Consider the following 14,706-nt stretch of genomic DNA (forward strand, 5'->3'; position numbering starts at 1 on the left):
AAAATGTAACGTTCATATTGTTCTGCTCAAATGCCTCCATTCAGCGCACAGTATGCGTTTCCTACTATTATAAAGTGCTTTGTTCCTGACCAGCTTGACAACATGCAGTGCAGCTATTCTTCTCCGCTCTCAGTAATTATGTCCGGGACAGAAGGGGTTGGCGGCTTATTCGCATCTGCACATAAAATGAGGTTATGCAGGTCACCTATTAATATTGTCACTCATCATCCCAGAAGCATAAGAGGCCATCACGTGATCACACTTTCTACAAGATCCTCAGGTGTCTGTCAGAGGCCTAAGGTTCCATTCACACGTCAGCAAATGGATCCGCATCCGTTCTGCAATTTTGCGGAACAGGTGCGGACCCATTCATTTTTTATGGGGACGGAATGGATGCGGACAGCACAGTGTGCTGTCCGCATCCATATAGCGTGGCCCCGATCTTCAGGTCCGCAAAAGATAGAACATGTCCTATTCTTGTCCGCAGCTGCGGACAAGAATAGGCATTTCTATAGGGGTGCCGGGCGGGTGTGTTGCGGATCCGCAACACACCACGGACGTGTGAATGGAGCCTAACACCCCTCTACCAGAACTCATGCACACTACGACCTGTTCAGGAGGGGTCAGGACAAATAGTCATTTTGGCTGACGGCTATCTAAATCTGATTTGCACCTATGAAACTGCCTGACCTGTGCATATGCACTTGATAGCTGACGACATCTGTGTTGTTCATATGTGCCAACATTGCTGAGAAAAATGATATTTTAATGTATGCAAATGAGCCTTTAGGAGCAACGGGGGAGTTGCCGTTACACCTAGAGCAGGCATGGCCAACCTGTGGCTCTCCAGTTGTAAAACTACAACTCCCACCATGCCCTGCAGTAGGCTGATAGCTATAGGCAGTTGGAGAGCCTGTGGTTGGCCATCCCTGACAGAGAGGCTCTCCAACTCCCCCTACACTGATTGACGAGGCCAAGCGCGATGATGTTTTTTACAGCCCAGCCCTGTCAAAGTGCAGAAGGCATGGCAGTTGCAGACAGACCAGAGAGTCTGTAAGAATAATGGCAACGCCCCCGTTGCTCCTAGAGGCTCATTTGCATATATTAAAACATCATATTTGTCAGCAATGTACACACAGGAACAGGGGACCAACACAGATGCCTTCACCTGCAGAGCGTACTTGCAACAGGTCAGCCAGTCTCATAGGTACAAATCTGCAGACAAGATGCCCTTTAAAGGGGTTGTGCAATGAAAAACCATTCTACATTTTTCAAACCAGCACCCGGATCTGAATACTTTTGTAATTGCATGCAATACAAAAAAAATAAATAAAAAAAAATGTATGGTAGCCACTGAGCTATTCAATAAAACAAATCTGTTTTGTGCCATTCACTGTTTGTTATTTTCCTTATTTCTTGTCCACCTCACTGAGGTGGTCGCATGTGCTCAGTTTAAATCCATAACGGTCACCAGCCCTATCTTCTGTTAGAAGTTATGGCAGTTACAGCTTTTAAAGGGAACCTGTCATCAACTTTATACTGCCCATACTAACGGTGGAATAAAGTACAGTTAGGCGAGAGGATTTCAGCGGTCTGTCATTTAAAAGTAAGTGGTTGCCGAGAACCAACATCACAATCATTGCAGACTGGGCCTGGAAAAGAGTCCCGGCCACCTGAGAAGAGTCATGAATTCCTGCTCTCCTGCTGATGATTTGCATTCTTCTACCGAGTTTTCTCCCTCTCTCTCTGGGAGAGAACTGCCAATCATCAGCAGATGGGGGAGAGAGCAGGAGATTAGGAATAACCATGACTCTTTTCTAGGCCCAGTCTGTAATGATTATGAAGCCGATTCTCTGCAACCACTTACTTTTAGCTCATGATTGACACACCGCTGACATCAGCATTTCTGTCACTATTTTAAGCTGTCCTCCGTGAGATTAGTATAAAGAAGTTGGTGACAGGTTCCTTTTAACTTTTAGCAGGAATAATATAGGATTAGAAGAATCTAGAGTCATAAGAATTAGATGCTCCAGACGTGTTATTACATGGGGAATGCAAGCACATATTAACCACTTCAACCCCGCTAGCTAAAACCCCCTTCATGACCAGGCCACTTTACACTTTGGCACTACACTACTTTCACCGTTTATCGCTCGGTCATGCAACTTACCACCCAAATGAATTTTACCTCCTTTTCTTCTCACTAATAGAGCTTTCATTTGGTGGTATTTTATTGCTGCTGACATTTTTACTTTTTTTGTTATTAATCGAAATTTAAAAAAAAATTTGCAAAAAAAATGACATTTTTCACTTTCAGCTGTAAAATTTTGCAACGACATCTATATATAAATGTTTCGCCAAATTTATTGTTCTAAATGTCTTTGATAAAAAAAAAAAATGTTTGGACAAAAAAAAAAATTGTTTGGGTAAAAGTTATAGCGTTTACAAACTAAGGTACAAAAATGTGAATTTCCGCTTTTTGAAGCAGCTCTGACTTTCTGAGCACCTGTCATGTTTCCTGAGGTTCTACAATGCCCAAACAGTAGAAAAATCCCACAAATGACCCCATTTCGGAAAGTAGACACCCTAAGGTATTCGCTGATGGGCATAGTGAGTTCATAGAACTTTTTATTTTTTGTCACAAGTTAGCGGAAAATGATGATTTTTATTTTAATTTTATTTTTTTCTTACAAAGTCTCATATTCCACTAACTTGCGACAAAAAATAAAAAAATTCTAGGAACTCGCCATGCCCCTCACGGAATACCTTGGGGTGTCTTCTTTCCAAAATGGGGTCACTTGTGGCATAGTTATACTGCCCTGGCAATTTAGGGGCCCAAATGTGTGAGAAGTACCTTGCAATCAAAATGTGTAAAAAATGGCCTGCGAAATCCGAAAGGTGCACTTTGGAATATGTGCCCCTTTGCCCACCTTGGCTGCAAAAAAGTGTCACACATCTGGTATCGCCGTACTCGGGAGAAGTTGGGGAATGTGTTTTGGGGTGTCATTTTACATATACCCATGCTGGGTGAGAGAAATAATCTTGGCAAAAGACAACTTTTCCAATTTTTTTTATACAAAGTTGGCATTTGACCAAAATATTTTTCTCACCCAGCATGGGTATATGTAAAATGACACCCCAAAACACATTCCCCAACTTCTCCTGAGTACGGCGATACCAGATGTGTGACACTTTTTTGCAGCCTAGATGCGCAAAGGTGCCCAAATTCCTTTTAGGAGGGCATTTTTAGACATTTGGATCCCAGACTTCTTCTCACACTTTCGGGCCCCTAAAAAGCCAGGGCAGTATAAATACCCCACATGTGACCCCACTTTGGAAAGAAGACACCCCGAGGTATTCAATGAGGGGCCTGGCGAGTTCATAGAATTTTTTATTTTTTTTTCGCATAAGTTAGCGGAAATTGATTTTATTTTATTTTTTTCTCACAAAGTCTCACTTTCCGCTAACTTAGGACAAAAATTTCAATCTTTCATGGACTCAATATGCCCCTCACGGAATACCTTGGGGTGTCTTCTTTCCGAAATGGGGTCACATGTGGGGTATTTATACTGCCCTGGCTTTTTAGGGTCCCTAAAGCGTGAGAAGAAGTCTGGAATATAAATGTTTAAAAATGTTACGCATTTGGATTCCGTGAGGGGTATGGTGAGTTCATGTGAGATTTTATTTTTTGACACAAGTTAGTGGAATATGAGACTTTGTTTTTTCTTACAAACAAAAAAAATAATATATTTCCGCTAACTTGGGCCAAGAAAATGTCTGAATGGAGCCTTACAGGGGGGGTGATCAATGACAGGGGGGTGATCAATGACAGGGGGGTGGATCACCCATATACACTCCCTGATCACCCCCTGTCATTGATCACCCCCCTGGTAAGGCTCCATTCAGACGTCCGTATGATTTTTACGGATCCATGGATACATGGATCGGATCCGCAAAACACATGCGGACGTCTGAATGGAGCCTTACAGGGGGGCGATCAATGACAGGGGGTGATCAGGGAGTGTATATGGGTGATCACCCCCCTGTCATTAATCACCCCCTTGTAAGGCTCCATTCAGACGTCCGAATGATTTTTACGGATCCATGGATCGGATCCGCAAAACACATGCGGACGTCTGAATGGAGCCTTACAGGGGGGTGATCAATGACAGGGGGGTGATCAGGGAGTGTATATGGGTGATCACCCCCCTGTAAGGCTCCATTCAGACGTCCGCATGTGTTTTGCGGATCCGATCCATGTATCCGTAAAAATCATACGGACGTCTGAATGGAGCCTTACAGGGGGGTGATCAATGACAGGGGGTGATCAGGGAATCTATATGGGTGATCACCCGCTTGTCATTGATCACCCTCCTGTAAGGCTCCATTCAGACGTCCGTATGTGTTTTGCGGATCCGATCCATGTATCCGTGGATCCGTAAAAATCATACGGACGTCTGAACGGAGCCTGACAGGGGGGTGATCAGGGAGTTTATATGGGGTGATCATGGGTGGGGGGGGGGGGGGTGTAGTGTAGTGTAGTGTGGTGTTTGGTGCGACTTTACGGAGCTACCCGTGTCCTCTGGTGGTCGATCCTAACAAAAGGGACCACCAGAGGACCAGGTAGCAGGTATATTAAGCGCTGTTATCAAAACAGCGTCTAATATACCTGTTAGGGGTTAAAAAAAAAAAAAAAAAAAAATGATCTCCAGCCTGCCAGCAACGATCGCCGCTGGCAGGCTGGAGATCCACTCTCTTACCTTCCGTTCCTGTGAGCGCGCGCGTTCACAGGAAATCTCGGGTATCGCGGGAGGACGCGTATATGCGTCCACCCAGAAGAGCAGGGCCGCCGGCAGGACGCAATCCTGCGTACGGCGGTCCTGGAGCGGTTAAGACAGACATGTCAGGAGGGGCGACAGGCCTTCTCTAAACGGAACCTGTCATGTTACAGAGAAGGGAAGCCGAGTAGGTTGATATACAGTATATGGGAAGAGATTCAGTAAGTCATTTATATATCTGCTTTTTCTAGTTTAAGGCCACCCCTGTGAACAGCGTGCACGGGGAAGGTGTTATCAGTGAACAACAGCAATCCCTGTATATAAGGGTCCATTCACACGTCCTAATTGATACCTTTGTCTGGTATTGACCTCAATACCGGGATTTGCCTTTTTTCGATACTAGGCTTCGTTATTGCGTAGTCTAGTATCACAGAACATGGAGCGCGTTGCTCTCAGCAGCACAGGGGAGAAGGAAGCACTCTCTCTCCCCCCTGTGCCGCTGTCACCAATGAGGGGGCGCAGGAAAATAAACAGTAGGTGGCACGATACAGATTTGTTTTATTGAATAGCTCAGTGGCTACAATACATTTTTTATTGCATGCAATTACAAAAGTATTCAGATCCGGGTGCTGGTTTGAAAAATGTAGAATGTTTCTCTAGACACATTAGTCCAATCTATCTTTGGCAAAACACTGGTACTGGCCGTGTGCATTCTGCGTTTTGCGGAAAGCTCATGGACAGCCCTATGACAGAAATGCCTATTCCTGCCTGCGATTGCAGACAAGAATAGGACATGTGCTCTCTCTCTTGTGGCCCATTGAAATCAATGGGTGTACACCCAGTCTGTAAAATTGCGGAATGGATGCAGACTAGGGGTGGGCGATATGGCCTAAAATCTATATTGCAATATAATTTTAAGCATGTGCGATATATTGTTTTCTATATTTGGGGGAGGGGGTTCAACTTTTTATTTAATAACTATTAGCCCCCTTAAGGGCTAGAACCCTTGTCATATTCACCCTAATAGATTTCTATTAGGGTGAATAGGACTTTACACTCTCCCTGCTGCCCTGTGCGTTGTGCACACAGCAGCAGGGAGCTGACCATGGCAGCCAGCCTCATGTGCCCCAGCCTCTCCCTCTTATCAGCCCCCATCTGATAACTCAAACCCCCCCCTCCCTCCCCAGTATTATTCATTGGTGGCAGGGGCCCCCTTCCCCCCCACATCATTGGTGGCAGCGGAAGTGCGCCCCCCCAAGTATTGACATCATTGGTGGCAGGGGGCCCCCTACCCCCCCTCCACATCATTGGTGGCAGCAGCAGTTCCGATCGGAGTCCCAGCAGTGTAATTCTGGGGCTCCGATCGGTTACCATGGCAGCCATGATATGTCAGTGAGCAGCATTATACTCGCGTGTGCTGTGGCCGCCGGGAGCTCCTTCTGTCTGTGCGGCGCATTGCTAATGCCTATAGCATTAGCAATGCGCCGCACAGACCTATGAGACGGAGCACCCGGCGGCCACGGCGCACGCGAGTATAATGCTGCTCACTGACATATCATGGCAGCCAGGACTTCAGTAGCGTCACTCCTGGCTGCCATGGTAACCGGTCGGAGCCCCAGCATTACACTGCTGGGACTCCGATCGGAACTGCCGCTCCGTGATATCGCGGTACGGCGATATGCACAAAATCCATATCGTGGCACAAATTTATATCGCATATCGCCCACCCCTAATGTGGACCCAGAAATACAGTCGTGTGAATGGACCCTAATGTGTATGGGGAGCTACCCCCTGACAGATGTCAGAGGAGAAAAGGGTTGGGTGAAATACATTTTTGCCCGATCCTTTTGTTCCACTGCCAGGAGGTGTCTGGCCACAGCGTTCTCCTCTCCCTCTGAAAATACATACACACACTCGGAGTCAGGAGCATTCAGCCGACAGCTACTGAAGGCGCATGGACACCTTTAGATTATCAGAGTACCCTGCTAAAGGGGCAGCTGCTCAATCAGCTAGGATTATTTGGGGTAGAATATGCAAAAACCTCTAGATATAAACAGTATTTGAGTAATCGTGCCAAGGACATACTATAAATTGGCATAAAGATGTATAATTATTACCCAACAATACAAGAGGTAATCCTGTAATAAAATCTGTGCTGCATGGAATGTATAACCACAAATACCAGCGGGGATCACATGGAAACACTTCAGTCTAGAACCTGTTCTTATCAATACACTCCAGAAACCAATATCTTAAAACCTCTCCATTTGTAAAGAGCAGCTTAGAAAATATCTGCTCTGTAGACGGCACTACGGATTATATGTGCGGCGTGGCCAAGCTGCGTGACTCAGCAAAGCTGAAGCCAAGAGAGAAAATAAAGAATTCAGAATACACAGGCAGATTAGGCAACCTTCAGCCCCGTCCCTGTCCCCGCTACACCCTTGAACTGCAGATAAAGGAGTCAAAGAGCAAAAGGTTTTCAAGGGCTTCTGAAATGTTACGTATTTTAACACGTATATATTAAAGGGAATCTGTCGTCTCACCGTCAGCATCCTTCAGCACTAGAAACTACAACTCCCACTATGCTTCATCCACATCTTTGGGAGTTCTGAGCTAAGCAAGTGTGCATGCTGGAAGTCGTAGTTCCACCATAGATGGGGTTGCTGATCCCGTGTGTAGTGACTGATCCTCTGATTTCAGAGGTCTGTCACTTCTGAGCTGGCAGGCAGGACTTTTAGGGTGGCTGCACACGATGTGGTTTACGTGCGCTTTTCCATGTAGAAAAACCGCTGCATAATACAGTGTCAGCAAACTGTGCGAGATAAGACCAGTGTCATAGACACTTTCCTTTATTCTTAGGAGCCGAAACTGACCTGCTGCTCGGATTTTGCAATTTGTAGCAAGTCAATTGTTCTTGCAATTTTCTTGCACAGATTTCACCCTTTTCAATGGAAGGGCACGATCTGCGAAAAATCTAAAAATCGGCACACCATCAATAGTGCGGATTTGTGCACGGTTTTGGTGCAGATTTCATATGGATTTTCTGCACACAAATCCGCACGGTGTGCAGCCACCCTTAGCCCTCCCGCTACTGCACTTTGCTGGTACTGTACCGTGTTGCGGTTTTTCTGCATGGGAAGCCGTGTGCATTGTGCAGGTAGCCTTCGAGTATTGACAGGCTGAACCCATCCACAGGAGGGGAAGGCCGGGCACAGCGATCCTCATCAGGCTCATCTCCCTCGGAGCCCTGGCGTGCACTGTGGGGTTCGTCCAGCGCTAAAATCTGAGGGTCTGTCACTACTCTGCCCTCAATGAGGTGACAGGTACCCTATTACACCGATTAGCCAAGCTGGCCGATTAATAGACAGAACATGGGCACTCAGCTTCTGGGTCATAGCTTCCTTTATAAATGAAAGCTGTGTGGCAGGGATAGATCCATCGCACAATGGACCCCACTGATTTAGCCGTAGGAAGCAGATTTCTCTGATGTCCTCTTCCCATCTAAACAGACCCAAGTATACTTTCACACTAGCGATTTTCCTGGATCCGGCAGGGTTCAGCAAAAACGCTTCCGTTACTGATAATACAACCATCTGCATCCGTTATGAATGAATCCAGTTGTATTATCTTTAACATTGCCAAGACGGATCTGTCACGAACGCCATCGAAAGTCAATGGGAGACGGATCAGTTTTCCATTGCGTCAGAGAAAACGGACCAGTCCCCATTGACTTGCATTGTGGGTCATGACGGATTTGTCTTGCTCCGCATCTCATGACGGGGAAAAAAATAAAACAAACACTGCAGCATGCTGTGGTACGAGAACGCAACGGAATCATTTTGGAGCATTCCGTTCTGTTTAGTTACGTTTTGTCCCCATTGACAATGAATGGGGACAAAACCAGCTCTCAATACCGGAAAATATTAAAGCTAGTGTGAAAGTAGCCTTATATTATCAGGCAACTCCTGCTCCCCCATCCAACTGATAATAATGGGTTTTTTTTGTTGGGTTTCAGCACTTTATGGGAAATAGTAGTACAGCACGCTGCACTATTGTGTCTGGTATTTTTAACAGAATCTGACCAAACCCTTACTCTAAGGCCATATTCACATATCTGTGTTCCAGACATGTTATCTGTCCGTATTACTCGTGTGCATCATCACCCAGCCGTGGCTTTAACGGACCTGAGCTCACAGCAATATGTATTCCTACGATGGTGCGAGTCCGGGTCAGTTAAACCCTCAGTTGGGACGTGACACACACAAGCAATAAGGACAGATAACACGTCCAAAACATGGATGTGTGAATCCAGCCTTTTTAAAACAAATAACGGGGAACCTATTTTAGTATATTAGCTATGAAATTCGTTCACACTTCATTTGTTGGTAAAAAGGTTAATTGCGTTATGGATTCAGTTACCATGGACTATAACGCAATTCTATGACGGCATGCCTTTAGTCCTCTTCTGCATAACGGAAACGGGACAGATCCGTTTTGCAGCCCATAGACTTCTATTATGACGGAATGAATAACGGAATGCCTCTAAAGGCATTCAGTCAAAGAATTGCGTTATGGTCCGTGATAACGGAATCCATAACGCAATTCCCCTTTTACAAAGTCTCTCTAATATTAACCCCTGAAAAGGCCTTACTGACAGCATTGTTTTTTCTTCTCTGCATTTCAGAAGCCACAACTTATTTTTTTATCACTGATGTGGCTGTTTGAGGCCTTGTTTTATGCTGGAGAATTTTTTTTGTTGTAGTTTATATAATTTTCGTTTGTTGTGGAAATACAGGAAAATTCAAGTTTCATGTGATATAACCAGATAATTAAATTACATGTGTATTTTTTATTTTATATAATGTGTGCATAACTAAGCGTATTTCACTACTATTTTTGGGGTGGTGTCATTTTTTTTAATCACTAACATATTTTATTTTTTAAATGTCATTACCACTACCGTATGCTAATACATTACGCTCCTTGTCGGTATGACACAGGCTGTTAGAACAGCACTAGCGTGCCCTAACAGCTGGCTAACTAAGCAGATAGCCCTGGGGTCCGTCACAAGAACTCAGGAATGACTGCAGATCGCTCCTCCTGTCTCCGATGAGGTCACCATGAAACCCAGTGATGCAAACGCATGGGGAGTCCCATTTGATCATGCAGAGGAGCTGTCCTCCAAACTCAGCTATGTAAAGGGGCTAAGGACCCATCCTGTTACTAACAGAAGCTTCTAAGCGTTAGAGCGCACCATGAGCCGTTTACCCCCTCAACTGCAGCGACGCCAAGATTGTGGACAGTCATTAAGAAGTTAATAGGTAAGGACCAGGATCTAGATGTTGAGACCTCTGCAGCCAGAGCTCCTAGGGACATGAAATAATGGTTACAGGACGTTCCAGCCTTCAGTTTCTCCCACAAGAGACTTGACACACAGTGAGCCTCCTGACATCTGCTGTCCCAAGGACATTACACAATAGTCATGCGTATCCGTTTATGAACAGGAGAAACTCGCTCTAATCCTATCACAAGAACCTGGCCTCACCTAGGTGTGGAGTCACGATGAACAAGCCTAGATCACCTTTGTACAGGATTCAATGTTTGCACACCATGAACTGGTGCAAGTCACGGTCAAATCAGATTAAACTTTGAAGTTATAGTCCAATGAATTCAAAACATGAAGTACATTGAACCCTGGTCCAATACACAGGAGAGGAACATTGTTGTCATGTTAAACCAGAATTTAATGTGTGTCTTCAAGAGGAATAAAACCAGGCATCATTACTTTTATGAATAGAAATAAAGCAAAGTACAAAAGCATGTTATCTAATCGGCACGCCACCTACACAAGTCTGCTTATGGGGGCATGGATATGACACTTCTAGCACCTTGTAAAGTCACATAAAAGCCAGTTAGAGGTATAGATCAAGATTTATATACAGAAAATGGAGTGCTCCAACATGATGTGAACAGAGCCCATCATGTTCTCTGGCAATTAGGATAAAGGACATTTAAAGGGATTCTGTCAGCAGTTGTGTCAATGGTATGGGGCACATAAATACATACCTCTGGGCTGGCATGCTGCAGTGCCTCGGGCTCAATTCTCCTCAGCCCCCTGCCCTCTGCTGTGAGTGACGGCTGCCGCGGTCTCCAGGTTGGCTACAGCCATCCCTCCCAGCAGAGCGGAATGGCACTGCAGCTAGCGGGCCCACCACGGATACACTTCCAATGCAGTTGACAAGGCGGGTGGCGCAGGAGTCAAACTTCATTTTTGCAGCAATAACGTGATTAAGGGTACTTTCACACTTGCATTTTTCTTTTCCGGCATAGAGTTCCGTCACAGGGGCTCTATACCGGAAAAGAACTGATCAGTTTTATCCCCATGCATTCTGAATGGAGAGTAATCCGTTCAGGATGCATCAGGATGTCTTCAGTTCAGTCGTTTTGACTGATCAGGCAAAATAGAAAACCGCAGCATGCTACGGTTTTCTCTCCGGTGAAAAAAACTGAAGACGTGCCTGAACGCCGGATCCAGCATTTTTTCCCATAGGGATGTATTAGCGCCGGATCGGAATGCCGGATCCGTCGTTCCGTTATGCGCAGACTGAAAAAAAAAGGTGAAAAAAATAAATGCCGGATCCGTTTTGCCGGATGACACCGGAACGACGGATCCGGCATTTCAATGCATTTTTAAGACTGATCAGTCTTACTAATGCCATCAGTTAGCATACATTTTGCCTGATCCGGTAGGCAGTTCCGGCGACGGAACTGCTTGCCGGATCTCTCTGCCGCAAGTGTGAAAGTAGCCTAAAAGTGGTGACAGTTATGTATCCTGTCCCTTGCCTCACCAATGTCTATCAGCACTACTGGTAAGTGACAGATCATTAAGCAATGCGCCGCACAGACCTGTCACTTACCAGTAGGAGGAGCTCCCATCCGGTCACAGACAGTGCAGCAGGTAAGTATGATGCTTCTAATATTGCTAATTAACCATGGCAACCAGGACTGCAGTAGCGTCCTGGTTGCCATGGTTACCGATCGGAGTCCCAGCGATTAAACTGGGACTCCGATCGGAACTCTCCGCTGCCACCAATGATGGGGGGGGGGGGGGGGGGTGTCAGTCATTTTAATTGGGGAGGGGGGGGGGGGGGAACGCCACACTGGCCAACAATGAGTTAAAAACAGGGAGGGAGAGTCAGTTACGGCCAGTTCATATGGTGTTTTTTGCTATCGGAATTTGGCATACACACCAAGCCAAAATTCTGTGGCACACACACATGGTGTCTGCCTCCCATTGTTTTTAAAGGGGGGTAGCCCTGAAGTTCGTAGGCCAGCGGTTTAAAGCTGGGACCATGCCAAGAAAGGACATTGGAGCCAAGCAGTGAGCTGGACCGCGGACTACAGAAACTCAAGCCTATTAGGTTCCTCACCCTCCATTCAAACCCCTTGGATTCCTCCTTCAGGGGAGAGCCAGACCTACACGATGGGTGCATTCTTGACTTCGGCTGGGCACTGGTTCTCGACCCTTGCAGGTGCCTTCTGGCTCGGAGGGTTGTAAATGGTTTATAGGGGGGACCCATCTCTTAAGGAGAGGATCTGGATAGGCCACATTCTGGGGCACTCTTTGCGTGGCACGCTGCATGTTTTGTTGCAACGGGTGAAGAAAGTCACGTTCCTCGGTCTATCAAGCTAAAAAAAGTAGACGATACAAACCGCAGATCCACTTAATGTGGCTGACAGACGATTAAATGTACTCAAGATGTATGTTTAAAAAAAAACAAAAAAAACAACACACTAGTGCACCCAAAGTGAATGTGTTCTTGGAACCATGAAAAGCCTGCTACAGGTTAGAGGATGCATGAGGTCGGGAAGAGCAGTGCATAAGAGCTTTTTATAAGGTGATGGCAACCTAAGAAGATATTCTGTCATTTTCGGATCATTGGGTTCCAATGGATGAGCCATCAATATTAGATCGTGGGGTCCCACTCCCGAAACTCCCTCCGATTAGTTAGTTTATCACCAATAGCTCCGATTCCGAAAACAGGCACTGCAACTACACAGCGCCATCCAGTGCCTAGTGGCCAGAGCTGGTTACTGCAGTCCTGCTGCCATTCACTTGGATCAGCGCTGCAGTAACCAAGTCTGGCCACTATGCAGTTCCAGCACAAAAGCTATTGCTGGACGGCTGATTGGTGGGGTTGCAAGTGTCAGACCACCACAGGTCTGACATTGATTGCCTGTCCTGAGGATATAAAAAAAATTAAAATAATAAAGTCTTTAATAAACATTACATTTTAATGCATTGGTTAATTAACGTTTCTAAGCCTAAAGGGAAATTTCGACACCAAAATTTCACCAAAACCACCCGGTGACCACATCCTCTCTGCCTCCCATACATCTCAATGCCCTTTTACTGCGGCATTAAGCAGAGGCTCCGCAAAGACATTTATAGGAGGCAGAAAGGACAGGGCTACCAGACAGTTTTAAGCAAAATTTTGGCGCGGCTGTCCGTGTCTTGTAAACGTCCCCTAAGCCTTGTGATGACTCTGCAGCGGTGTGAAAGCATGGCTAGTCCAGCCTCGGAATATAAACCATAGGCAGGGGCCTATGGATGGCCATACAGTCGCTGCAGGTTCATACACTGTGTGGACCTATCCAACGGGGAGGCAGATTCCTTAAAGGGAACCTGTCACCTTAAAAGAAAACACTGCGTGTAGCCAGCAGCGTGTTTCTGATGATGCCTTTCTTCTTGAAGGCAGATGCAGCAAAAGTACTGAAAACTTTGTTTTATCTCCTGCCGACGCGCTTCTCCCCACATGCTTGAAGTCAGAGGCAGCGGCCTTCTTGCTTCAAGTCACGGTAACCACGCCCCCTTCGCCGTGACTGACGGCGCTTATGCAGAGAGTTCGGCAAAGCCAGCCAAACCATCGGCTGTCAGTCACGGGGAAGGGGCAGGGAAGGGGGCGTGGTTACGGTGACGTGAAGCCAGGAGGCCGCTGCCCGTTTCACTTCAAGCATGTGGGGAGAAGTGCGCCGGGGGCAGGGGATTAAAGAACATTTTCAGTACTTTTGCTGCATCTGCCTTCAGGAAGAAAGCCATCATCAGAAACACACTGCTGGCGGCTTGGGGTGGTTTTGGGAGGTGACAGGTTCCCTTTAAAATGGAAGGAAACAGGTGCTTTAAATACATTCATTACGACCCACACACCAGAAACTGGCAAAAAATTTATGCACGGCGTTCCTACACTGATCTTGACACTTTCTAAGGCTACTTTCACACTAGGGTTAATATTTTCCGGTATTGAGATCCGTCCAAACAGCAGCAGCGCCGGCACATTAACTATCATTTATGACCCTAAAAAAAGCTGCCCCTCCACGGCCATATGAAGGGAGCCCCGGAATACGGAAGCGATACGCTCCCTAGTCAGCCAGAGCTCTTCTCCACCCGCGGCCCACTCACCTCCTCCAGGAACTTGGTGACATCATACACCTTATGATGGAGGATGATCCAGGTGCTCTTGCTGTTGTTGTGCTTCTGGATCTCCTCTAAGGTGTAGTACTTCACGTCTTTCTTGTCGGCCATTATGCCACAGGACACAGCAGCGCACTCCGCGAACACAGCCTGACTGCTCCTCACTGCTGGCTGCACCTCCGCTACTTGCCCCCGTAGCCTGAGGCGTCCTCTCATTGGTCCAAGCAAGGTCCCACAACACCCAATCAGGACAGGCGAAGCTCCTAGCTCTCCATTGGACGAGGAGAATGTGTCGGGACTGCTAATTGGTTGCCGTTGGGGCGGGAAAGTTTCAGTCAGTGTGAGTGAGGGGGTGAGGCGATATCGTGTGACGTGACTGCTGGCAGCTTTGCCTCCTGTCAGCCGGTCTCGCCTCCCTTTTGGGGCGTCCGAGTTCAGACTGAAGTTCATTGTCGC

General features: G+C 46.5%; 1 protein-coding gene across 1 annotated transcript in view; it reads right to left on the reverse strand.

Moving 5' to 3' along the window:
* The window catches only part of LOC122938074 (cytochrome b5), a 35,522-nt gene extending 21,075 nt beyond the window's left edge, over window positions 1–14,447 (reverse strand). The window contains exon 1 of the mRNA XM_044293357.1: window positions 14,239–14,447. Coding sequence (XP_044149292.1) covers window positions 14,239–14,361 — 123 coding nt within the window. The 5' untranslated portion in view covers window positions 14,362–14,447. The remainder of the gene's footprint in view (window positions 1–14,238) is intronic.
* Window positions 14,448–14,706: the final 259 nt, after the last annotated feature.

The sequence above is a fragment of the Bufo gargarizans genome, chromosome 5 (genome assembly GCF_014858855.1).
Source record: "Bufo gargarizans isolate SCDJY-AF-19 chromosome 5, ASM1485885v1, whole genome shotgun sequence".
Lineage (NCBI taxonomy): Eukaryota > Metazoa > Chordata > Amphibia > Anura > Bufonidae > Bufo > Bufo gargarizans.